The sequence below is a fragment of the Vanacampus margaritifer genome, chromosome 1 (assembly GCF_051991255.1).
Source record: "Vanacampus margaritifer isolate UIUO_Vmar chromosome 1, RoL_Vmar_1.0, whole genome shotgun sequence".
NCBI lineage: Eukaryota > Metazoa > Chordata > Actinopteri > Syngnathiformes > Syngnathidae > Vanacampus > Vanacampus margaritifer.
Window position 1 is genome coordinate 61023241 of NC_135432.1, and position 25321 is coordinate 61048561.

The 25321-nt window shown below is 43.2% G+C and overlaps 1 protein-coding gene across 6 annotated transcripts in view; it reads left to right on the forward strand.

Annotated features, from left to right (window-relative positions):
* Nucleotides 1-531: 531 nt before the first annotated feature.
* The window catches only part of qkia (QKI, KH domain containing, RNA binding a), an 82444-nt gene continuing 57654 nt past the window's right edge, over nucleotides 532-25321 (forward strand). For all 6 annotated transcript variants that reach the window (XM_077559613.1, XM_077559620.1, XM_077559637.1 and 3 more), the window contains exon 1: nucleotides 532-976. In XM_077559613.1, coding sequence (XP_077415739.1) covers nucleotides 832-976 — 145 coding nt within the window. In that variant the 5' untranslated portion in view covers nucleotides 532-831. The remainder of the gene's footprint in view (nucleotides 977-25321) is intronic.

Genomic DNA, 25321 nt, shown 5'->3' on the forward strand with positions numbered 1-25321 from the left:
TCCATGACACCCTACCGCTTGCATCGAAACCCTATTTTAGAAAAACCTAGCCTTTCCTATCATAACAAAAAAAGTGTCTATTTGGGAAGAATTTATTGAACTTGATTACAGTATTGATAAAATGAACTAATGTGGTGCTATGTTGTGTGCCATTCTGGCAAGGTGCAATAGATAAATAAAGGAGGATATTTCAAGGTTGTTGTTTTTTACGACATTACAACTGTATACAATTATTGTAACGTTAATAAACAAGTGTAAATGTAATAAAACATTTTAAGAGTATGCATGGCCAAGTTTTGGCCCACCCTGGATATTCTGTGTTGACACTTGAGGGGCATGATGTGCATTCCTGCGCAGCACGCGCGATTGGCCCTCGTTCATATCAATCAATCCTCGCTACGAGCCAGACCCGCCTCTAGAGGCCTCAGCCCCGGACGCTCATTGGCTGTTCCATTAGCCAATGAAGGTACACCGGCCAATCGCAGGCGAGGAAGGACGGACCCGTTCCGGCGGAACAGTCCCTCGCGCCTACAGTGGAGGAATCGAACGTCCCCGAGCGCACACAGTCTCCACGAGCGAAAGGAAATAACGCTTTATTTTTTTCCCCTCCTCCGCCGCTCAGACACGAACACAGCGAGCCTGCAACTATTCGGGGAAACGGGGGGCATTCCAGAGTATTGTTCTCACGAGGAGAGGAGGAAAGCGAGGGATCCGCAAGTTTTTTTTTCTTTTCCCCTTTCTCGCTTTTCTTCGTTTCGCCCCCCACCCACCCCCGAAAAGAAGGATTCTGTGTTCGGCGGTGCTTCGCGTTCCGCTCTCCCCGCCGCAAAGATGATGGTCGGAGAGGTCGAAGTGAAGGAGCGACCGAGGCCGAGTCCCGACTATTTGATGCAATTGTTGAACGAGAAGAAGCTCATGACCAGTTTGCCCAATCTCTGCGGCATATTCACGCACCTCGAGCGGCTTCTCGATGAAGGTAAGCGGCGGCGTGGTGGTGGTTTTACCGGGGAGGGAGGGAGGGAGGCGACGTCCGGCGGCCGCACGGTTTCGGCTGGGTGACCGCTCTGCTGGCTATGCGTACACACAAAAACCACCCGTACTAACCATATCCTCCCTCGCTTATATATATATATTTAATGTACTATAATTGCAACATGTTGCAAAGAAGAGTCGCGAGTGGTTGGTGTTATCTGAGTGGCAGAGGTTAGTATTGTTGACTTTGTGACTAGACAAAAACTTTCTCTCACTCTGGTTTTCACTTTTAAACACGCCACGATCCGCGTGTTTGCGATTTAACGACCTCCAGAGTGCGTTTAATATAAACTTTGGGTCACTTAAGAGGCTCGTGGTATTTATTTAGCCGGGGCCCTGGTTCCACATGTTCCAGTAGTTTTAGCTTTGTGGGGGTTAGCCACATTTGCAAGCTAGCCACAACGCTCGACTTTTTTTTTTTCCTCACATGAAACGCGTTACAAACAGCCAGTTGTGGGATATTGGACTAGACGGAGATGTGAATGTGATATTTTCGCTTTTCTGAGTTCTTTGGAACGTTGTGAGAGTTGTTGCCCAGCGGGCGAGCTCAAACCGCGGAGGAATGTTGTGTGCGTCTTGCCCAAACAATGGCCAGTCGAGGCTTGGAAAGCCTCCGCAACTTCTCCTTCTTCTCTCTACCCGCATTCGTCCGCCAACTGCGACTTCAGATGAAGCCAAGCGAGGTTTTACTTATGTTTTTATTTCCTCCATTTAGCTGCGCCGTTCGTCGTAATAAAAAATAAAAAAAAAACCTTGGCTTTTTGTGTGCGCCGAAACATGCCTGCCTGCCATCTTGGCTAGTTGTTGTGATGTGTGTGTGCGCGTGTTTTTTTTCTTCACACAACAGTGGATTATTGGGAGCCCGATGTCGGTAGTATCAACAACCTAAGCCGGTGTGAGAGGCAGGGCGACGCGGGTTTTATGTAACCGAGCAGGGGACACTAGAGAGCGCCACAGCCCCCTCGTGATTGAAGCACCACGCCGGACGGTGACTCTTGGTGTTAAAACAGCTTCACATTCGCATACGATATAAATACACAAAACCAGCTTCCCGTTTCATTCTTTCATTATTATTATTTTTTTACACGACGCAGTCCGGAAATAACTAGCATAGTTTCAGAGTTGCCCGGGTTGCGTAGGCGCCCGGGTATGTAAGCAGCTAAACCGGTCTGCACAGATTCCTCATCTCCCTGAAAGATGGTGGATGATAAGCAAAAGTTACAGAAGAAGTTGACCTGCTGGGGAAAAAAATGTCCTTGTACGTGTTGCACAATGTAACAAGGTTCATACTGTTTCTCTTCGGTGTATTATTTATCATAGAAAGCTTGTGTTTTGAGTGTTTTGGTCAATACCTGCTCGTGGTGACTCTAAATTGAAAACCTCTCTACACACCCAAACTTAAATAGTATACATTAGGAAGTATAAGTTATTACTGCACTACTAAAATGTTCAGAGAAGATGGCATAATATAAGCTCAATTGTATGTTTTTTTAAGTAACTGATGGAGTAGTGGTATATTTGCCCGACTCGCATGCAGGCAGCGTGAATGGTCTGTCTCAATGTGTGTGTGATTGTCGGGCGACCAGTCCAGTTGTGAAATCAGCTAGGTTAGGCTCCAGCTCCCACCAACACCGCGCACGTTGAGCATTATGGAGAAGGGGTGTAAGTCCGTGTAGTTTGTTACCAGCGAGAGAGAGAATCAAACGTCAAATCGATAGCATTTAGGTGATGGGCGGGAACTCGCACACAACTCTTGATAAGTTGTCTACGAATTTGATGGAACACTTTGACAATTTTATTAATATATTGTTGATTTTGTATCGGCCAATATAACAATAACCTGTTAGCACTCAGAAGTGTGCGGACCTCCCACGGCCTACTTCTTGAGAAGCAGATGACAATGTCCAGATGTGCCTTGTAATTTCCCGGACTCTGCCTTTTACTCAGAATCCAAATCCTCCTAAATTAGCCCACTAGTTCTGGGTAGTTTATCTTCTTCAAAGAGTTATTTGGTCCTAAACCTGTCCTCTTTGTTCCAAGTTGTGATAATGGGGCAGCTGGGAATGGGAATTTTGCTCGTATATTTTTATGTTTCTTAAAATAATTTTCAATTTTACAACCATATTGTCATGTTTGTGGAACACGGTGGACTGTATGCACAAAAAAAAAGTTCTCTTCAACCTTGTTCAAGAAATAAATGACGCCGCATTTACCACTCCCAAGCCTCACTTTCACCCCCCTTGAGATGTGCTGAGGTTTACGAGGGGTTTCCACAGCACCAAGCCAAATATTACCCCAGCGCCAGAAATTACGTGTGCGCGCTATGAAAGTCACCCCGGTGCCGAGGAGGCCGGAACGTCTGGATCCCGTTAGGGGTTGTTTGCTTTTTCTTGCCCCGCCGTCGAGGGGCTTGCCGTCCTGGTGTGACATTCGGGCCTCTGCTCGCAAGCCGGGGCTCTGATGTAAGGAGGGCCCCGCCCATGGCGAAATGGCTTGTTTTTATATTGAGCACCAACTAGTTAACCAATTACATCTGAATCTTATGGTTACTTTTTTTTCTTCTGAAAGTGTTGGTCTGAAGTATGCTAGGCTGACAGCTGCGTGAATTCCCCTGCTTCGCCTGCCCGTTTTTTTTAGTGCATGCCTCCACAGCTGCTACTATGATGAGGGGGAAAGCAGACCCCACACCCTGCTCCAGCGGACGCCCGTCCATGCGCACCCATTTTATTGCTGACATGTATGTAGTGCCTCAAGGTCATTGTGGCAGATTGACAGACCCGGCCGCCCCCCCCTTTGGAACGGCCCTCCTCCCCCCTGCGTTTCCAGTTGTCCGTCTCCCTCAGGTGACACCTGTTTTGGTTTAAATAAAATAAAACAATCAAATATTTATCTTTACAGCCTGCCAGCAAACGGGCAGCTTCAAATCGATGCATTTTCACTTGGCGGGAGAAGACAGCCAAAATAACAGGCAGTGATGTTGGGAAGAGCAGGATGTTGTAAGTTAGCAGAGCATAAGACGGAAGGGGTTTTTGTTTTTGTGGCATTTTTCTATCATTTTCCAAAGACCCGTATTGATTTTGAATTGTTTAATCAAAGCAAACCAACTCCCCGGGGGATTGTTTTTAGATGTGTTTGTTTAATAGATCTCGTAGGCCGCTGTCGACTCGCGCAGCGGGCCGCGGCGGCGCAGCGCAATGTGCGGCGCCACTCGTCCGCCTTTGCATCTCCACTATTGCCTGCTTGTTTTTTTTCCTGACTTTCCCTGGGGGAGCTGTCGGCAATTGGAGGACACCTTTTTAGATGCAGGCCGTTCCTTCGGGAGCGCTTGTTTCGAGAGTTTGACAAACAGGACAATGTCATATGTCCTCCAGTTGTTTTATTTTATAAGCTTGCCCCTCATTACTGTCATCTAGCTCCAACTCTTGTTACGGTTTTCTACACCTCGATAGAGTGAGCCCGTTTTCTAGGTTAACTGTGTGTATTCGGCACAGGAAGAGACCCACTCTAACCTCTGACACACAATCAATGCAGTATCTATTAGGATAGAGCACCGCGCTGCTTAGTGCACCAATAGAGGCCGACAGAACGAGTCAATCGGGATATTTTGCCGGGCCATCGTCGCAAGTTGAAACCTGTTTTATCCGCCATCAAGCCCCCCCTTGCCCCTCCCCTGCATCATTTCCCCAAGCACCACTTTATAAGATGGGATTTAATTAACGAGCGCCATTCTGTGCGCCGGTTTACTGAGCCGAGGCTGCTATTGTTGAAGTCGAATATGGAGGCTTTGTGCCGGGCTTGTTCTGGCTCCTCGTGTTGCCCTGATACCAATATTTTAAGAAGTGTGGTCCACATGGAAACCTAATTGGTCTGCGGTCTCCATGAAACCTTAAATAATCCTTAAAAGCGTCAGACTTTGAAATACTGCCAAGGTAATGAATCGGTAACATTCGAGCACACAAGTATGATTGTTTTTAGTCAAACTTTACTAGACTAAACCCTGTACAGACGCTCCCCACCTTACGAACGAGTTACGTTCCGGACGATCGTTCGTAAGGTGAATTTGTTCGTAAGTTGCTTCAGTGCTATATTTTGTATTATAATTTATGTTTAAAGCCTATATAAGTATATTGAAGGTTTATATAAGTATGTTTAAGGCTTGTACAAGTAACCTGCATTGGTTTGTACTGAAAAAAACTTTTAATAAAATGGAGAGAATACGTACAGTACTGTACTGTACTACGTATGTTAGAGAGAGAGAGCGAGACACACACACACAGTATGTACATGTACGTAATAAGATAAATAAAATGAAGTTTAACTTACTTTTGGAAGTTGTACTCGATGCTTAAGGAGATGATGGAGGAGGAGGAAGAGGAGGATTTTATATCATGAGAGATTCTTCGTCGTCGCTGGAATCGGCTTCAAAAGTTATTTCCTCCTTCATGGGGACCGGCGTTTCTTCCTCCTCCTCCTCGACACGTTGCTGAGCCTCCAATGAGCTCTCACAGCGCCAAGCGTCGGTATTAGCGGCGGAAGGAAGCATTACGCGCAATACAAAATCTAACTTACAGCATCTCTTTCCGAACATTTTTCGACATACTGTACGCGCAAACATGTTCGTATGTACCGTTGTTCGTAACTCGAATGTTCGTAAGTAGGGGAGCGTCTGTATCTTGGAGTTCATTTTTCAGTTCTTCTATCATGCTTTCTCATTTTCCTCTTTTGCTTAGAAGTGTTTCCCCTGTCAAAGGGCGTGTACTCAAACATCACTAAGGTAAATGCAATAATAAGAAAATGTTGGCTAGAAAGCAGGAGAGCAGTTGTCTTATCCTGGTCTGTGGACTCTCATTCTACCTTTTTATATTCCATTTCCCTTGGAATTTCAGGTCAATTTCCTGCTTTGTTGGATTGATAATCCGTTCCAACATCAGTTGCACCACAGTGTGCTGTTGGGTATTTGCCAGACTTGTTCTTTCTTTGCATATTTGGAAACTTAGCAAAAAAAAGCAAGTCTTGCTTTTTCTGATACAGTGAGAGAAAAGCTATTCCACACATTTGCTATTTTAGTGTAATTGAAGCATAGTTGTTGGTGATGAAGGCAGGACTCCCCCTTTCCCTCGCCTAGGGGTCTTAGCGCCACCACATGGCCCGGTTGAGCTTTGGCCCCCGTTGCACCCTGATCCCCGGCATCAGCGATGGCACCTCCCAGCAGGTGCTGTGTGATAAAGTCATCCTACATCAGCTCCGGGGCTCTTATCACGGGCTTCAATCCTGCGAGTGCTGGGGCCTCCTTATCCACCGCCGCTTCTGCTCGGCCGCCTCCTGTCTCCGAGCGTCTTTCAGGGCTGCCTGCGTCTAAACGCTGTTCTGCTTTAAACACAACAACAATCAGGCTGACTGCTCAGTAATCCAGAGGAAATTTTGAGTACAAGTCGTGATCATCTGTCCGTCTAATATTGGGACAAGAATACAACTCGTATTTACGCCTTCACCACAAGCCGCTGATCCACCCCCCCCCCCCCCCCCCCCCGTCCTTGGCTAACGTCATGTCAGCATGTAAAAAAAAAAAAAAAGTTCTTCCGTTTTTATTTGCGTCTCATTGCGAAAACATTTACAGGAAATGACACAATTTGAGACTCTGGAGAAGCCTGTGGTTTGTTTTCCCTCTTTGGGAATCTGTGTGACAAGCGATGCCTGTTCTGCGCCCGCCCTCTCCCACCATGGCGGAGTTGTCGCTACAATTTCTTTTTGGCTAATTGAGATTGCATAATCAAGCGGGCTCTCAGCCACAGGTTTGTTTGTCTGTTATCTGGTGTTTAAGTTCAGTTGGTTCTTTGTACTACTGGGACCACCTTCCCACATTTTCCCCCCATCATAGTCACTACCTAGCATCTTCAGTTAACATTGTTTTTTTTTAAGTCACAGAGACTCTCGTGTGTAACGATTCAGTAAAATATGAATCACACTATTTGGCACCACTTCCTGTCTCCTCCCCTTTTATCGTAGGAACGAGGCAAGGGGGGGGAAAAATGAATGTCTCGCTGTTACCCGCCCAGCCTGGCTGCATTAATTTTCTCCGCGTCTGAAACAGTGGAGGACTAGGAAACAAGTTTTGGCAAACCGCTATGGAATTTCTGCTTAACATCCTGCATATTTGTTTGTTTTGCACAGCTGCGCTCTCTTTCGTGGCAGGTTTCACCACGGGTACTTGATATACGCTGACGTGTGTTTGGTGTTTCACAGCATGTCAACTCCTAGCTACTTAAAAGTCCACTAATGGTTCTCTAAATTTGTCATATGGCAGATAAATTCTATGTTAATCTGACTTCATCCCGGTCCAGAGTCTTCAGTACTTTGGCCTCCCTGTGGTTCGGAAGCCTTTGCCGCGGCGTCTTGCTCGCTTTCAGCTGGCCGATAAATCAAAGATGAATAATTTACCCGTCCTCGGCCGCTTGTGTTTTTTCTGTGAGACCTGGCGAGAGCATGCGGGGTGGCAGTCACCTTCTTCCGCGGGGGGGCACGGAAAGTGCGTCAGTTTGATTCGTCTGTTGCTCGCTGTCATCTGAATATGAAGCGGCGCACACTGTAACCTTGCTGTCATCTGGTCGCCTCAAAATCCGTGGCACCGCGTCACATCTCGTGTTTTTCTGCTCGGGGCAATCCATTGCTTTACTTGCAATTCAATTGGTGACGCTGTCAGTCCAATTTGGCCGTCAATCAAGCTCAGTACGGTGTGATTTTTGCTTTAATCCATGTCTGTGTTTGGACTGTATTTGGATTCACTATCAACATTCCATGCCTGGATTAACCAAAGCCTTGAGACTTCTGCTGGAGTTGTCTTGGGAGTCAAACAATAGTCTTGCAGCTCAAAATCTGTCGTGGCAATTGTATTTTTTTTCCCGTTTTGTTACTTTTCCACAGGCTGTCTGCATTTAACAAGCTTTATATCGGCAACGACTGCATCTGGACATTGTCCGTTTAGATTTCCACAGTGTTGCTTTGAATGAAATTGACATAGTGTGTGAAAGTCTTTCTAGCGTGACTGCCACCTTGGAAATTGCTCCTAAGCACTGAGGACGAAAGACGGACTCCCCGCAGATCTTACAAAGCCTGGAATTGACGGTATTGTTTGGTTCAGCATAGACGAACGAACCAGTGTGATTGTGGAGTTGTTACTGCAATGGAACAGTGAAGGGAAAAGAAGTATCTCAACAAAAGGGATTGGACGAGATACCCTTGTTCATTTTGGATAATGCCATCCTTATAAAAAAAAAAATAGTAGAGTCATAAAATATATGGTTTTGATTGCAAGAACTTGACTATAAAAATGTTGCTGGGTCACTGGTGAAGGTATTATTTGATTACTATATTAAGTGTAATCTTTGCGTGTTCAAAAATAATTGAAAAATGAGATCTGATGAAGAAGCCTTCTTTATAAAGAATTTATTTTAAGAGCTCTTAAAAGACACAAGAGTAAATGCCTACATTCCAAAGTGATGTTAAGCCTCGAGTGTGTCAATATGAAAACACACTGTCGTTTTATAGATGAAAAAAGCATACTCCTCCTCTGAGGCTGGACAAAGGGTTAGTAATTGTAATAGACAGACAAGTGATTTACTGACATGTTTACTCCAGTTCCGTCCAAAGCCGGAAATATATGATTAGACAGGTAATGCCATGCGACCTAGACTCCCTCAGACCCACAGTGTTATCACCATGAGAACTTGAGAACATGACTCCCATGTACATTCCTATCTCACCAGTTGGAAGGGAGTGAAAAGTGTTATTCATTACAATACACAGTTATATTCCAATATATTTCACACAAACATTATCACAGTTATATGGCATCTATATACTATAAGTAAATTCATAAACAGTAAAAATATGCATAGAAAATGTTAAATGTCTTCACTGGACAAAGATTCTATTAACCTGTTATCCTTCCAAACCGTCTCAGAAAGTTCATCCACTGTAGATGTAATGGTCAGGGTTCCCAGTACTTCGGCCCATGTACTTCAACTGCAAGACCTTCATTCAAATGCTTGTTTCATAGGCAAGTCCAGCATTTCTTTATAGATTTGTGGCCGTGTTAACACCTGCACCACCGCACATCACTTGCAGTGGTATCTAGAGAGAAAGCATGTGCAGATTTTCTCCCATTGCGCACACTTTGTGTTCACGCAGGTCATTAATCCACGGTCCCACCCGTCCAGTACTTAGTCAGCAATGTTTCAGTGGCAGCAACAGGGACTTCTCTGCCTCAGCAACGCCATCTCACACACACAGCTGCAAAGCACAGACTGTTTGTGTTTTACACCAGTTTCTCCTGTCTTGCAGTCTTGTCGTGCTGCAATACTAAACATCATACGCGTAGTAAAATGTTCCAAAACTGACCACGCAAAGGTAAACAACCTGTATTAAAAAGGGGTGTTTTTATCTCTTTTATTCATTAATTGTTTGACCAAAGATGCCAAAATGTTTACTATTCCCATAAACACCAACTGCTTTCTGAAAGATAATCTTCTAAATACTTGGTTGAAGCAGTGGCTCCTTTAACGTATATTTTTTTCCATCGTTTATCAGTTAAAAACTGCAAACGTGGCAGTTTTATCCCAGTGCTGCTGTTGCATGTCCCTGTTTGTCGTCTTGAGAGCTGCACGTTCTTATCAATGTAGATGTTGGGGGGGCAGGGGGACTGTAGTGCCAGAAAAAACAAAGGGGGGCGGGGGTTATATGAAGCGGCATTAATCGGCAAAACAAACAAGCCTATTTAGCACAGTTTGTGACATCGAAAGAAGAGCCAAGATCCGTTGCCCTTTTTATGAAAGTTAGTTCGCCCGAGCTACTCGCTTGATGAATTGTTCTCGCCGAAAGTCGGAAGGCGTGTCAGGCGAAGGAGGATATTAAGTATTATAAAGAACAGTGGTAGTTGTGGGAGGGGAAGAATTCCTCCCATGTGATGTGAATGAGGTCATCTTGTTTGCTATGGGGAAGGTTATTGACCCCTTGCTCAGCTCCACACGCCACCCCGAGTCCCAGCCTTCCTCCCCTCTACCAATGACACACACACACAATGGGCTTTTTTGTGCATTATTGGGCCAGACACGGCTGTGTGGGTCCTTGCACACAAGTGATGTCTATCTACCACAACCTGGCACATAACTATGCACGTTCGTCTCTGCTAAAGCGGGGTGCACATTTGCTTTAGCTACATTGTTGAGGAAAAATCCGTGAGTGAGTGCTTACTGTTCTTACAGTGTACTCGATGATCAACAAGCACACTACACGCTATTTCCTTCGAAAATGGAGTCTCTTCCCCCAAACCTGAAGTCTGGTATAGTACCAACACTGACCTGTGAGAGGCAGCGTGGTGCCGCATGGCATCCTTCCAGACTGCTTGAAAACACAAAGAAGAAGCAAGAGTAGGTGCAAGAAAAGCTAGTCTAACAGTTAGTTGGCTGGTGTCAAATCCAGGTCCAGAAATTAAAAAAAAAAATCCCGCCAGAGTTTGGCTTTAGCCACAGATGCTTCTACACTAACTGCTCCCGGGAGTTTGTTTACCTGCCGTTTGAGTGGAAGCATCTGTGGCTAAAGTCAAACCGGGGCAGGGTTTTTAACTTTCTGGGCTTGAATTTGACACCTCTGGTAACGAGCTCTGCCCGTCGTTTATATTGTGGCGAATGACTTGGGACATTGTAAACAAACACTCGGCACAACACAATTAGTGACTCCGCTGATTTTGTTTGTGTTCAGTTTCATGTCACAATCAGAGATTACATGACGATCTGCCATCATTTTTTATCAATTTGATCCATAGGGAGGAAAATGCTCAAATTGTTGTAGACTGCTTCATGGGTCAGAGCAGTTGGAAGGCGTCACAAAAACAAGTTAAGTATGGACTGTGCTTGATTACATCGGCTGGTGTAAATATTTCCTTGGAGGAGGTACATGTTATGACAAGCTACAGATTAAGCGATTCTGTCAGGAATAACATGGTATGTTTACTTACACCACTGGAAGTCATATTGCCTGAAACGAGTCCACTTACTTTGTGTTGTAGTTCTCGAGATCGGTCTTGGTCTCGAGTCAAGACCACCTTTTTAAGTGACTCAGTCTTGTCTCAGAATCAAAGGCATTTGTACTCGTGTCTTGGTCTGGGACAGGGTGGACTCGAGAGATTTTTTTTTTTTATCAAGACTGGTTGATCAGTACTACTGTGATCGGTGAGAAATGCAGAATGCAAGGTTTCTTTGTCAAATGACATAAGTATGATTGCATAATTTGTAGATGATGTAAAACCACTTAGAATTCAGATTTGTTTCATTGTACTATTTCGAAAACATGGCACAATTTGTTTTTGGTGCATGCATAATAGTGAAAAAGATACGGGTCATTTTGTTCTTTTTTGGACGTCATTTTCTTTGCGTCTGTCGACGCCCTGGTCTCAACACTCTCTAGTCTCCATAATTACAACACTAAACTTACGACACATGGTGTCCATTTGTCTTCTTTACTTGGGGAAAAGTGTTCTAAAAAAGCAAAACACAATCTTTGGGTGTTGGCTGAAATGACATTTTGCGAGATTGCGCCAACGTTACACATTTTGATGACATCTAAGGCCATTTTTGATACAGTTTCAACACGATTCGGGGTTCCACTTGTAACTAAGCAAAATTTGTCTCCAAGACAAAGGTACGTGCAGCTACGCACCGCACCTAGCCGCAGCCTGGACAGGTGCGCGCTGGCGCAAGCTGTCAAGATGCCAGATGCTGTCGACACCTTAAGGTGCTAAAGTCTTTCCAGAGATGGACTTGTCTCTTAGTCTTGCTGTCACCTCTTATTCGTCTTTCTCACCCATCACTTGCTCCTCGATTGTATTTACTCCGTCATGTTCACCTCCCCCACCCATTGTATACTTTCTAGAAACGACACAAGCCTTGTACCAGCTGGTGGGCACTGTAGCGCTCGACACGTGGCAAGTTCCGTCCTTGTCATCATGTTTTCCAAAGAAGACAATCAATGTCCCAAGAGTGACTCATTTTCCTGGCTTTGTCTTTGTTTTAACATTTGCACGTTGACCGGAACGACTCTCATCCCCCCCCCCCTTTTTTTTTACTCATCTGTCTCTTCATCATCTCTTCCTCTGCGTTTCATTTTGCCCTCTTCCTTCCATATGTTTTCTTTTTGCAGCCCCCTTTCTCCACTTGTGTGCGAGATATTCCGCCCCGAGGCTCCTTCGCCTCATCCATGTGAGGACCAGTGGTGACGTTAAAGGCCCGCAACGTGGCCTGTCGCTTCGCATCAGCCAGAGCGCTGGCCCGCCCGGGCTCGGGGATGCTAGCGATGCGCGTGGCTCTTGACACAATCACTCGCAGGCTTAAATGTTGCTGGAGAACAACACGCTGTCTGCAGTTTCCCTCTCGGATTTGCAAAGCTCTCGTGTCCAAGTAATACTTGGTGAAACCTTGAGCGTGAAAAGGCTTTCTTATGTTTTTCTTCAGCATGTCTTTTTTTTTTGACATTATAAAACGGCACTTTTGACCCCAGACTAGACAAAACCGACCCACCAGACAAAATATATGAAGATTAATTGAGGGAGGCAAGGATGTATAGCCTTCCCTTTCGCAATAAGCAACCGTTATTCAGCATCTTCCGAAAAAGTTTGTAGCAGTTCTCAGCAAAACTATGGTTTCTTCTAGGAAGGGGTCACTAACCTTTTTGAAGCCGAGAGCTACTTCTTTGGTACTGATTGATGCAAAGTGGACCAGTTTGATATACGTTCCTGGAAGAAAAAAAACTTACCTTAATGTTGTTATTAAGGGTGTGAATTGCCTAGTACCTTTCGATTCCTATCACGATTCATAGGTCACGATTCGATTCGATAAATTGATTATTGCGCGCTGTAATATCGCGATCGATTTTTCTCTACCACCCCTGGTTGTTATTAATTAATGATATTTATCTATTTGAAGAAACTGATCATGTTAATGATTCCCCACTAATAATCTTTTTTTATAGTAACAAGAGAGGAAATTGCTTAACATCATTATGCAACATTTCTTAAAATCTCCATGTTTACATTTTCAAATTACGACAACTACAATCTTCCTCGGAAATCACAATGCCCCATCTTCATTGAACTTCAGTGACCACAGGCACCACGTTGGTAACCCCTGATTTAGGATATTATACCTTTGACTTGTTCCCAATGCATGATACCTCTTCATGTAGACACTGCCATAGATTGCTATTAACATTTTTCAAGGCCGCTTTACTAACTGGTTGAGTAAATTCGTCACGGTCAATACTCATGCTAACATTAGAGTAAACTGTTAGCTTTAGACCGTTAGATGTAGTGCTTCATATTAATATGCTGTGCGAGTAGTACAGGCGCTCCCCAACTTACGAACGAGTTACGTTCCGAGCGATCGTTCGTAAGGTGAATTTGTTCGTAAGTTGCTTCAGTGCTATATTTTGTATTATAATTTATTTTTAAAGAGAATATGTACAGTACTGTACTACGAATGTTAGAGAGAGAGAGCGAGAGACACACACAGTATGTACATGTACGTAATAAGATAAATAAAATGAAGTTTAACTTACTTTTGGAAGATGTACTCGATGCTTAAGGATTTGATGGAGGAGGAGGAAGAGGAGGATTTTATATCATGAGAGGTTCTTCGTCGTCGCTGGAATGGGCTTCAAAAGTTACTTCCTCCTCCGTAACTTCAATGTAGGAAGAAGTTGAGGGTCGCGGAGAAGAAGATGAGGGTTGATGAGTATCTTCCTTGGAGGATTTACTAGAAACTGGCCGAAAGAAGCGATCAGATACGATTGCACAGTTTTCTTCTTTTTTCATCATAAATGATGCGGTAGCACTGTATGGCATCATTCAATTGATTTGCAACCTTTGTGCAACGTTCAATATTTGGGTCTTGCTGCTCGAAGAGTGCGATGGCTTTATCTATGAGCGACAGGCGTTTCTTCTTCTTCCTCCTCCTCGACACGTTGCTGAGCCTCCAATGCTGGGTGAGCTCTCACAGCGCCAAGCGTCGGTATTAGCGGCGGAAAGAAGCACTACAGTACTCGGAAAAAGGTGCGCAATAAAAAATCTAACTTACAGCATCTCTTTCCGAACATTTTTTGACATGCGCGCAGACATGTTCGTATGTACCGTTGTTCGTAACTCGAATGTTCGTAAGTAGGGGAGCTATATAGCAATATGTCTCGATTTGTTTAGTCCAGTTCTAACATTAAAGAAACACAGTAGTGTGTAAACACTGTGGTGCGAGTATCTGTTACACTAGAACCTAAAGACAGGAGCAGGAGCTGCAGGCTTCAACAGGCCTTGTAACGAGGGAGGGCGGGGGGAGCAAAAAACACGGTGCGAGCTCACACTTATACTTGTGATGTAACTTGTCTTCTGTCTAAGGCCACCAAGATGTACGCAATGAAGCATCGTTCCACTTGTCTGAGGGTGGCGGTTGACACGCTACCTCACTATTCAGGAGCAAACGTCTGCCCTTACACTCGTGCGATTTTGTATCTGTCGCAAAACACGACTTAAAACGAATTGCAAAAGGTGCGGGTAGCCCCCCCCCCGCCCCCAACCCCTCTCTCGCTTTTGTCTCCGTTTCCTGCCATCAAAGCGTTCGTGTAGTAATCGAGTGACCTCATTCCCTCGTAATGAGAGGGGATGAAGGGAATGCGCTCGTTCCTCATTCCGTCATGTTTGCTCACATTCTGTGCTGCACTTTTTGGCAGGCTGCCGGCGTTATTTGTCGAAGCATTACAATTAAATGTCACCAACCGCTGTCTGATTGACGCATTATATTTGTTGCAAGGGAATACAGTGTGCCCGTAAAAAGGCCGGACAATGGGAACAATTAGTTGCTGTTGGATGGTCTCTGAATGTATTAAACACCTGTTCTGATGCCGGTGTTGAATCTGTATGGTAGCTAAGGGTTATCATATCAGTATCAGTGTTGGCGCCGATATTGTGCATCTGTACTCATTTACAAAAAAAAATATTCTGAATCGGATGCCATGACAACAGATCAAATACTCTGATCAAGACCAGTTCTTGCTTCAATTAGTTTGACACCCACAATTGAAGTTTCCTATAAAACTACCGTACAGACGTAAACGTTGTGTATGTATCTAGACACATGGCTTCATCTTCAAGTCAAGGCATATTACAGCAGGTTTTCACATCAGCCTTCTTTGTTTTTTCTTTCATATCCGCACATTATATGCACGCGTCACCGCACCGGCTCCTGGAAGCCAAGGTGCACACAACAGAAACAGTACGTCGGGCTTATAGAGCCATGTGAGCCATACTTCAAGGTAAACATGGATGACAACACCAGAGCTGACTGCAAATTATCGCCTGCAAAATTGTCAAGAGGAGGAAATGAAGCCTAGCACTTTCAACACGCAAGCAATTTGATCAAACATCTGAAGAAATTCAATTAAAGACATACCTTGGAGAGACCACAACTGCTGTTTTAAAAGTGTGACGCGTCTAATTGATAGTTTAGTGAAGCTTGTGCCATGCTCCGAACAAAATGTTTTGTGTTTTTAAACAATGTGATGGGATTATCAAATATTGTTACTTTGTATGAGTTAGTGAGGACTCAAATGTGAGAAAGCCCCTTCCTGCAAATTGAGCGCAAAGTAGTTGCCACTGCCAACTAGTGCACAAGGTTTGCTTCAGGACAGGATTGATCAACAATCAATTTTAGAGTTACGACCCCTTATAAACACTAGTCGTTCTTAATGAAAAAGTGACAAATTAATTGCGGATACCTCGATGAACTCGTCTTTGTGTCAACCAGAGCTCCAAAACCTTATTAGGTGTAATTCTGGAAAAGGGGTATGGATATCCAGTAAAAACTCTTAAACATGACTTCTTCCACTTTGCAATCTGCATTAGACACCGAAGGGCTGGAGTTTGCAGTATCGACTCCAATTTTTTGAAAGTTTAGTCCGCAGATTCTTCTGCTTTTACTTTCATTGACAGTTACGGTGCTTTAATTTGTTGTTTGTGTGCGGACAGGAAGCAAAGCCGTTATCTTTGCCACCTGCATCCACATTCTGAGCTTTTCCTTCCTCCCCCCCCCCCCCTTCTTTCGTTTCCCCCTTTGACTGCTGGACCCTTCCGGCCATTGTTGTCCAACCAACGGGCTCCAACTATGTGCAGATGTTGTTACAACTGGGATGCATTTAGTAGCTTGGCCTTAGAATTGCACGTCAATCCAGACTAAATACTCTTTGGGGCTTCCTATGGCCCACAGGCTGTAGTTTCCCCCCCACCCCTGACCCGGTAAAAGAAAGACACCATCTCAGTGTTTGTGCCACCGGTCCGAAAACATTCCTCAGTGCTTGAGTTCAGCGTACAGAAAACGTGAACCCGATTTTCTCTTCCAATCCCATCAGCGCGCATCCTGAGTCTTCATCCTGTTATTCTTCTTCCTCCTTATCACACATTGTCACATCACATGGCGGGGCTTACAGTGTGCATCCTGTGCTTTATTTAACATAGCCATTGTTGTGTGTTTGGGGTGGTCTTTTTTGGAAGTGGAAACGCAAGAGAACGCCCAAGGCTGCGGCTTTGTCTGTAGTTGCTCGTGCTTTGTGTGTGTATCAACGAGCACTGACAAGTAAGTAGTGGGTTCAAATAAGAAGACGTGAGTAGCGCTTCTCAACTTTAGCCTTGCTTTTGTTTGTCTTCCCGATTCAACTGGCAAGTACTGTTAGTAAACGCTGCGTAGTAGTGACACTAAGTGACACTAAAAAGACAATGATTTTACACATTGACTCTTTGAGGTTAAAAAACAACTGCTGTGGTTACAAGTCTTACTCTACATACAGTACAATTCCCCTGTTATTGACTTGCACAGCACTAAATTATCTGTATGCGTTCGGAGGTCTGAGTTTGCTTTTTTTTTTTTTTTGTGCATTACCGTTTGAGCTGTGCCGCATGTTCTGGCGACTGATAAAGGTGCTGCATTTGCTGAACGCATCCGCCTGAACTGAATTGGTTTTGTTCACATTCATGGTGTAATTACCAAGAATTAAGAGGCTTACAGTAAATATACAAGTTTTTAAAAAATGGATATAGTGCTCCATCTTCTGATCCAATCTGTAATTGGTTGTTTTCTTTATTTTAAACTTATTGTGGCTGAAAATTCTTCCGTGTTAAAGCCCAGTAAAAAGCTTACTAAACGTATATTTTGCGTTTCTGTTACCTCTTCTGAATACTGCCATATTTGAAAGTTTAACGGCTTCTACGTATATCACGGAGATTTCGGCTGGCTTCAGAATTCAACTTTAGTTTCACAAGAGTGTTAAGGTAAAAGAACTGCAGGGAGTGAATTCTTGGGAGGCTTAACACATTGAAGGCAACACTTTGTCCCCTCTGCAACCAGCGAGTAATGACTGTTGCTATTTTCGAGAGCTATTAAGACGTCACAGTTCACTGTGGAGCCGGCTTTCCCTGACAGTTTTACCTCAGTCTATGGTGGACCCCACCGAGTGCATGAAACTGGCGCTCCTATGGCTCATTGAGCCGCCTGCTTCCTCCATAGCCAGAACTCGATCCTCATAGAGAGGTTGCGCATCATCGAATGTGATGAGTGCTAATTTTAGCGTGGGGTCTTAATGGCAAGGCACTTGTTTTGCTGTTGAGAACCGTATATGAGTGGGAAAGAAAGTGTTATTTTTGGAAATATTCAATAAACAAGACATGCACTTCTTTCCAATAAAGACTAATTTTGTTTCTTGAGCATCCTTTTCAGTTTCCGGCGCTGCTCTTAAATGTCCTTTTGTTCGGTGCGAGCCTGGCTGTGTTTCACCATGTCATGTTTGTCTTTCATCATCTTCCAGTGCTTCTCCTTGTCTGTCTGCATGCTCGGTTTAATCAGCGCACCGCCGGTGCCGCGGCACACTGCCGTAGCACAGAGTCACCGCCGCCACAAAGACGTTCCAGATGCCTTTTCACCTTCTCATCCCGCATGCATTGGCACTGACACCCACAGAAATTGTGCATTTACTATACGGCCTATGATTAATGACTTTGCAGATTGCTCTTCTGGGCCAAGCCATCGCACCCACACACTACACTGCTTTTCCAAGACGTGCTCTCTGCGGGCCAGTCACAGGGCAGCAAATTGCCGTTGCCTGATGTCTTGATGTTTACAACTCAATCCAACTCATTCGATTTCACTGGATGTTGATGGATGACGATTCCAACTTGGCTTTCCCTGATTTGGTTTCTTGTAGGAAATCAAAGCAATCAATAAAATACTGGTTTCTAACAATATTAGGTAGTTGCAGCCCTAAAACTATTTTCAGTGCTGTTTTCAGGGTATACGCTATGAACGTGTTAGCAAAGTCAGCCGTTTCATCCGTTTACTACTTGTAGTTATGATTTTTAGGCTGATTCATTTGCAACCGTACAGTTAATTTGCGACTGTAGCTTAGTGGTGAACAAACTTTTGTTTAATTGAACAAGACTAGACACAAAATGCTATGATGTACTGTTTTTGTTTTCTTCTTTAATCAAACGCTTTTATGCAACCCATAAAAGGCCGTGTTTTTCACATTGCTGTTCTCTTTAACTCTTTGACTGCCAGACGTTTTCAGAAACGGGTTGTCGCCAGTGCCAGCCAATTTAAGCATTTTTACTGATCTTTCAAGGTCCACAGAAAATGTTGTGTTTGGACTATGGAAACACACATACTACCAAATGAAAGATTGGACTCTCATCTTTCATCAGAAAAAAAAGTTTGTTTCTACCTTATTCCGTTCTTCAGTAATCAACAATAGAAAATTGTTACTGTCACCGAAATTCTCTGTTTTGAAACAAAAAGCGGAGAAAATAGCTTTTTGTGAAACGATGTTATTTCATGCACTCTAGTGAATTGTACACTTATTTTTGTCCATGAATGATGCCACAAACACCTAAATAGTGCTTTACTTCTGTAAAACGCTTTCACCAACAATGAAAAAGTGTTTTTAGTTTGCAAAATACGTTTATTTCCATTCAACAGTGTAACAATTTGACAAAACAATTTCGCAAACTATTTACAAATGTGTGCAACTGTTACTACTTACAATTATGTGGAGTTTTTCTTTTTGTAACGCTCTAAGGAGACGCCGCTGGACTCGTTTACAGTTTACTTTCGCATTTGTCCGTTTCGCGTGCAAACGTTACACTTTCTTGACGGCCTTTTTTTCCGGGGAATAAATAGCAAGTAGCAGACTGTACACACTCCTCCGATGAATATGCATTGGACTCGGGGCACTCTTCGTCGTCCGATTGAACTTCCGCCTGAGCGTTGTGCTCCGTGTTTTCTGGTGTCAGCATCGCTCGCCCGTGGACCTTTATAACGTCGTCATAGTCGACGCGTCAGCGCTTCCAACTTCGGAGTCACCATCATCATCATCGATGATGATCATCGTCGTCATCAATGTGCTCTTTATCGTTGGTCGATGTCTTTGAAAAAAACGACTCGACCGTGACCTGCTTGCAAGCGGCCACCATTATGGCTTCTTCAGCCAATGTCCCCTCAACACTCTAGCCCCGCCTCACGTCTTCTACTGACGCCCACCCAATCTTGTCAAAAGAGAGTTATCGCTGCCCTCTAGGGGCCAAAAATAGTCACTAGGCTCACGAGACCTGCTTGAAACTTTCAGGACAGCTCCGCAAGCCTTCCCAGCAACCGTTTCCCCAAAAAAAATGGGAGGACGTCTTTTAACGTCTTTGGCGCTCCTCCGTAGGTTTTTGCAGAACGTCATTTAACGTCTTTGGCATTAAAAGAGTTAAGCACTCAGAATGGAGGGACAAATTTTTGCGCTATTTGTAAGTCCACAAATTCCGGAGAATAAAATCTTGTACCACGCCCAGTAAGAGTGGTTTGGACCAATCACAAAGCAAGATTGTGTTTGGGGGGCGAGATATTCAGCTTTCACGAAAGTGCGGAAGCCGTGGGAAACAAACAAACCTAACATGGCGACGCCGGTGGACGAATGCATGGACGCTGCAATTAAGTTGTATTTTTGCAGAATTGCTCACTGTGTCCTTTTTGAAGAACAGCGAGAGGCGCTTCGTGCGTTGAGCTGGTAAAGACGTTTGTGCTTTTTCTTCTCCTACGACGACAACATTCAAATCCGTTGCCGTGATTGGTCAAAACAAAAGGTTTGATGGACGAGCACAAGTCCGAGCATCGTCCAATCAGCTTCAAGTATTGTCCAGAATGTCCCGCCCGCCTTTCTCGAGCAAATCAGAGTGGAGCAATCCCAGATTGATATTGTAGAGAACTCTCTTGATATCAATCAGGTTAACGAAGCCGACCAGGCAATTGGGATTTACAGTTTAACAGGCGACACTCATTCTTATGCCCTGTTGTGTTGAAATAAATTATTGCTTCCCAGTAAGACTTTTGTACATCTAATTATGTGATGGTGAGATGTCGCGTCGCTGGCTTAAGTGTAAAAAGCCAAAGCTCTTTTGGGTGACAATTTTTCAAGATCTCTGTGAGAAAGAGACTATAATAGAAATCAGCTGGCTGTCCTTAATCTGTTTTCTTTCACTTTCTGTGTCACTAGACTCACAATGAGGCCTGGGTTAGTGAGGCGAGTAAGAAATGAGGTGTGACTCTTTATTTCCTGCCAGATTCCTGCGATATTTGTTTAACAGATATTTCTCTTAGGCACTTTTTTTCGTTGGCTTCGGTCCCGAGGGATTCCTGCCTTCAAACACAACAGCTCATTAGCTGGGATGTGTGGGTGTTTTAATGTTAAGCTGGCTGTTTGCTTTTATATATATTACATTTAGTTAAGTTGGTACCAGGGCACACATTCCAGTGCGTTGCTTGAACTGTAGCTGAACTAAAGTGGAGTTTTGTGCGCGTGTGTGTGTGTGTGTGTGTGTGTTCTTAGTCTGCTTCAGCCTCATTATTGATGATCACATAGCGTAACGTGCTGCTTTCTGGGGCTAGTTGGCTGCAATATGCATGCACGCACCCGCTTTGTATACACTCAATGCAAATCTGCATTATAGAGTTGGACAAACATTGAGCTACCTCTGATTGTTATTGGCATTATTCTTCCAAAGCATCCATTTATTACCAAGGGAGGCCAGATGAGAGCACTTCCTCTTTGTCTTGTTTGCTGTGTACCCACCCACGTTATTACTTTCTTCACCTTGCTCCCAGAGGAGCGCATCCGGAAACCTTGTTACTCCACTCTTTTATTTAGTGGCCTATGTACTTAAATACCTGACGCCGGAGCTTTTCACCCAACATACCTTTGGAGAATCCCTGACACACACTCGCATATACACGCATCATAAATCTCTCCCCGCGTTTGCCAACAAACTGCAATGTCTTTCTGTCTGTCTAGAGCCGTTAAGGCCTTTCCATCTGGAGTGGGGATAGCACTTCTATCCACATCATTGTCGGGATTCATGAACTCCGCGGATGAGTCAGTATAGCAAAGCGACTACGTGTGTCACGGTCATAATTCCGTATGTTCACTAAAACAACTCAACTTTCAATAAGTGCAGCAGAAGCTCCTACGGTTTGGTAGAATTTGTTCTGGTCGACATCAGTTTTGTTTGGCTTTTAGGTTCTTACAATTAGTACTTATTAGGGATGCAGTGATGCACTTCATCGGTGCAAATATTAGAGACAGACCAATATGTTTTTATCAGGGCCGATGCAGATGCCGATTCATTAGTAGTCAAGGAGGCCGATAACCGATATTTATTTGGATATACATTTTCTGGAAAAAGGGGGCTAAAAATATCTATATTTTTTAATACAAATGCAAATCTTGACTTTGTTGCAATGCTTTAAAATGTTTATTGAACAATTTTTTTAGACTTTTCGAAATTTACATTTTTTGTTTTTAACTTGGGCAATAGACTTCATTTTAAATTTCAAACAAAATGTTCAGGGTGCTCCCAAGGTTATCAATACGTCTTAAAAAGCTAAATGGAAACTTAAACAAGTAAATATTACAGCTCTTTATAGTTTTCTACAATAAATATTTGTTGCCCCAAAATTTAAAAATACCTCAAATCTTTTACTTTTATTTGCTTTAATGTTCAAATAGCCTTCTCGAGGTCTCTAGTTTCATTTCTCATGAGCACAAAGGTCAAAAATGTAATAAAAGTGTATGAAAATAAGCAATTATTAGACAGTATTATCGTAACCAGGGAAGTGGTTTTAGCCTAGCTGCTAGCTAGCGCCGCGTCGGGCAACTCTTTATTTAAAACCAACCCGGATTTCCTGCCTCAAAACGTCATTCACAAATGATTTCTATGAATGTTGTGAGGATACGCGGTTCTGATAATGAATGGATGGATGGACATAGCAACCAGAAAAAAGTCAAAGTCCACCATAATGAACGCATGAATGAATGATGCGCACGTCATAACACGCCATCATACCTTGTCGTAGAAGCGCGTCGGCGGTCCGTTTATCGTGTTTGTAATCCAGAGATAATGGCGAGATCCTTTTCTTAATGAATCGATTTCTACCTTTAATCAAAACATTCACACTAAGGCATGTCACGATCCATTCATTAATTATGCCCATCCCAGACTTTTAGCATACTTGTTGTGATCATCAAAAATGTATTTAATACATTTGCTGCAGGCTGCTACTATTGCATGAAATACAGACTTTTAGCACAGTATGTTGGCATCAAAGTTCGCCAACGCAAACTTTTCCGAAGGCAAACTCCAGGGATGTGAACTTTACAACCTAATGTGGGATTTTCCTTGTAAGAGCTGCGATCCATATGCTGTTCTTAACTACGCTGATAGAACATCACACTCATTAAGGGCCCTGGAATAGTTTGTGCGTGAACATCAAACACTTGCGTCTGGTCTACTGTTAAATCAAAGATTAGCAAGTAAAAATAAGACACAGGCACAGAGGGTGGGAGAAATCCTTATAAAGAGAGAGGCAGGATGGGGAAGAAGGAAAAGGCAGCTGTGAATGGATGATAAGCCGCAGAAATGCATAAGTTTTCATGGCTCAGTCACCTCCACCAGTGCACACACTACCACTCTGCTCTTTGCATTAAATAAAGAAACTTCCCGTCTTTCACACGCCCGGCCCGTCAAACCCCTAAACTGTTCGAGTGCAGTGTTGTCTGGGATAAAGTCATCCGTGCCGCGAATAACAGCGCGCCAATGCATTAAACATCCCGATCCTCTCGTAGCCGCAGACTTTGTGATGGTGAAGTGTGCAACTTCTAAGTGAAAAGCCTTGTTCCTCACCTGTGTCTGTGATTGACCAGGTTTTGGAGGGGAAAAAAAACACGGGTGCGCCTCAAACCTTTCCACTGTACCATTACCCTTTTTAAGCCTGAACAACGGCAATGTGGTGGTTCAACTAGGGATGAGCATGACTATATTTTGCTTTTTGGATTTACAATTGTTTCTGTGGAATATACGCGTCCTAATGAGGTCATACAGTGCTACAGTATTTGTTAGTGTTCCTCTTGGATTTGACGATGGGTAGCAAGGTATAGCGGCATTTATGCAAAGCTCACAATGTTATCTTGATATCGCCATCATTTTATAGTTTCATCAGAAATGTAGCCATCAGTTTTGGATCTGCATGAATCATTCTGATTTGGGTGTTCACAATCATCTCAATTTGTTATCCAAGATTTTCAGTACAGAAAAAAAACCCTGTTGGTTTCTCATAGTCTTCTGAGTCCTGTGGCTTCAAAAATAGAAGTGAATTACAAAACACTACAGACATTATGTTCATGCTTTATGGTTATGTACTCCGGTTATGTATTTCTGGACTAAAGTCTAGAAAAACTTTCCGCTATTTTGGACTGTAGGATACCTTTATCTCCAAACTTGTGTTTGCTAGGTGACCTAACAACAACTGACTTACCACATAAACAATTTCAATCTACACTTGTAGCCCTTACTATCGCTAAAAAAACAATTCTTGTTAACTGGAAAAATAAACAAACTGAATATCGACCAATGGTCTAACCTCCTCATAAATCACATTTTAATGGAAAAAATATCTGCCTCAAATAAAAAACAAATATCAAAATTTATAGAAACATGGTCTACGTATATAGAATTTTTTAACCTAATTCTGGTTACTTAATTCTGTCTGTTAGCGAGAGCCACTACATCGTGATAACTTACATTGATGTTTCTGCATTTGGCAATTTATTATTATATTATATTATTAGTATGGGATTTTTTTTAATGGGCTTTAGGTGAACTGATGAATGCACATGCACATGCTCACCCACATACAAAAAAAAAAAATATATATATATATATATGTATGTATGTGTGTGTATATGTATATATATTTAAAAAAAAAAGAAAGAAAAAAAACATTTTATTTATTTATTTTTTTTTTTTTTAAAAGAACAATGATGATGTCAAATCGAATGAACAATACTGAGCTAAAAAAAAAGAAAAGAAAAAAAGACGTGAATGAAGGATGTGTGATCTGGTAAAGAGGTACACATTTAAAGGACGGTTCTTACGGCTGAATGGAGATATTTTATTGTTTATTTTATTTTTTTATTGCATAGGTTTAACGGCACATGCAGTATAGGAGAGAATGGAGAATCTCATACAGCATGCTTGAAAAGTTGTTAAACGATTTCATCTCACTGCACCCGTATGAACAAATGTGTACTGCTTGGATTCTATTTAGTCGTAACGAACCCTGTGCTCTAAATTGAGTCAAATTTATTCAAGTGTAACTGATTAAATTTGTTTACCTTTGTCAGGCTGCCCCCCCACTCCCCATCACTTAAGCCATCTTTGATCTCTCCTCCGCCGTACCGCCAAAGTTCATCCCGTCGAACTCTCCTCTATACTTCATCCTAATTTCAACCTCTCATTTTTTTCCCTTCCACCCGGTCTTGTTTATGATCACATTTCTGGCAGAATAAACAAAATCTTCAAACTCACAACGGTTGACTGCCAAAAGTGACTTTACAGGCAGGCGTGCAAGAGCGTTTAATGATGCGCTTTTGAGAATGTTCCAAGAGAAATGGTTTCTACTGCAGTTAAAGATGAAATCCACAGACTGGCATGTCCTTTTTGTCACTGCAGATTGGAGGCGATAGGGCAGTAATTGAGAGAAACAAAAAGATGAGAATAAAATGAGCAGTTTTAGCCGACGTTGAGGGTGTCGGCGGGGCGGGAATGAAGTGTGAATACAGCTGCAGTCTGCTTGCTCAGCAGTTCTTTTCTTCTTCCTCTGTCCCCTATAACCAC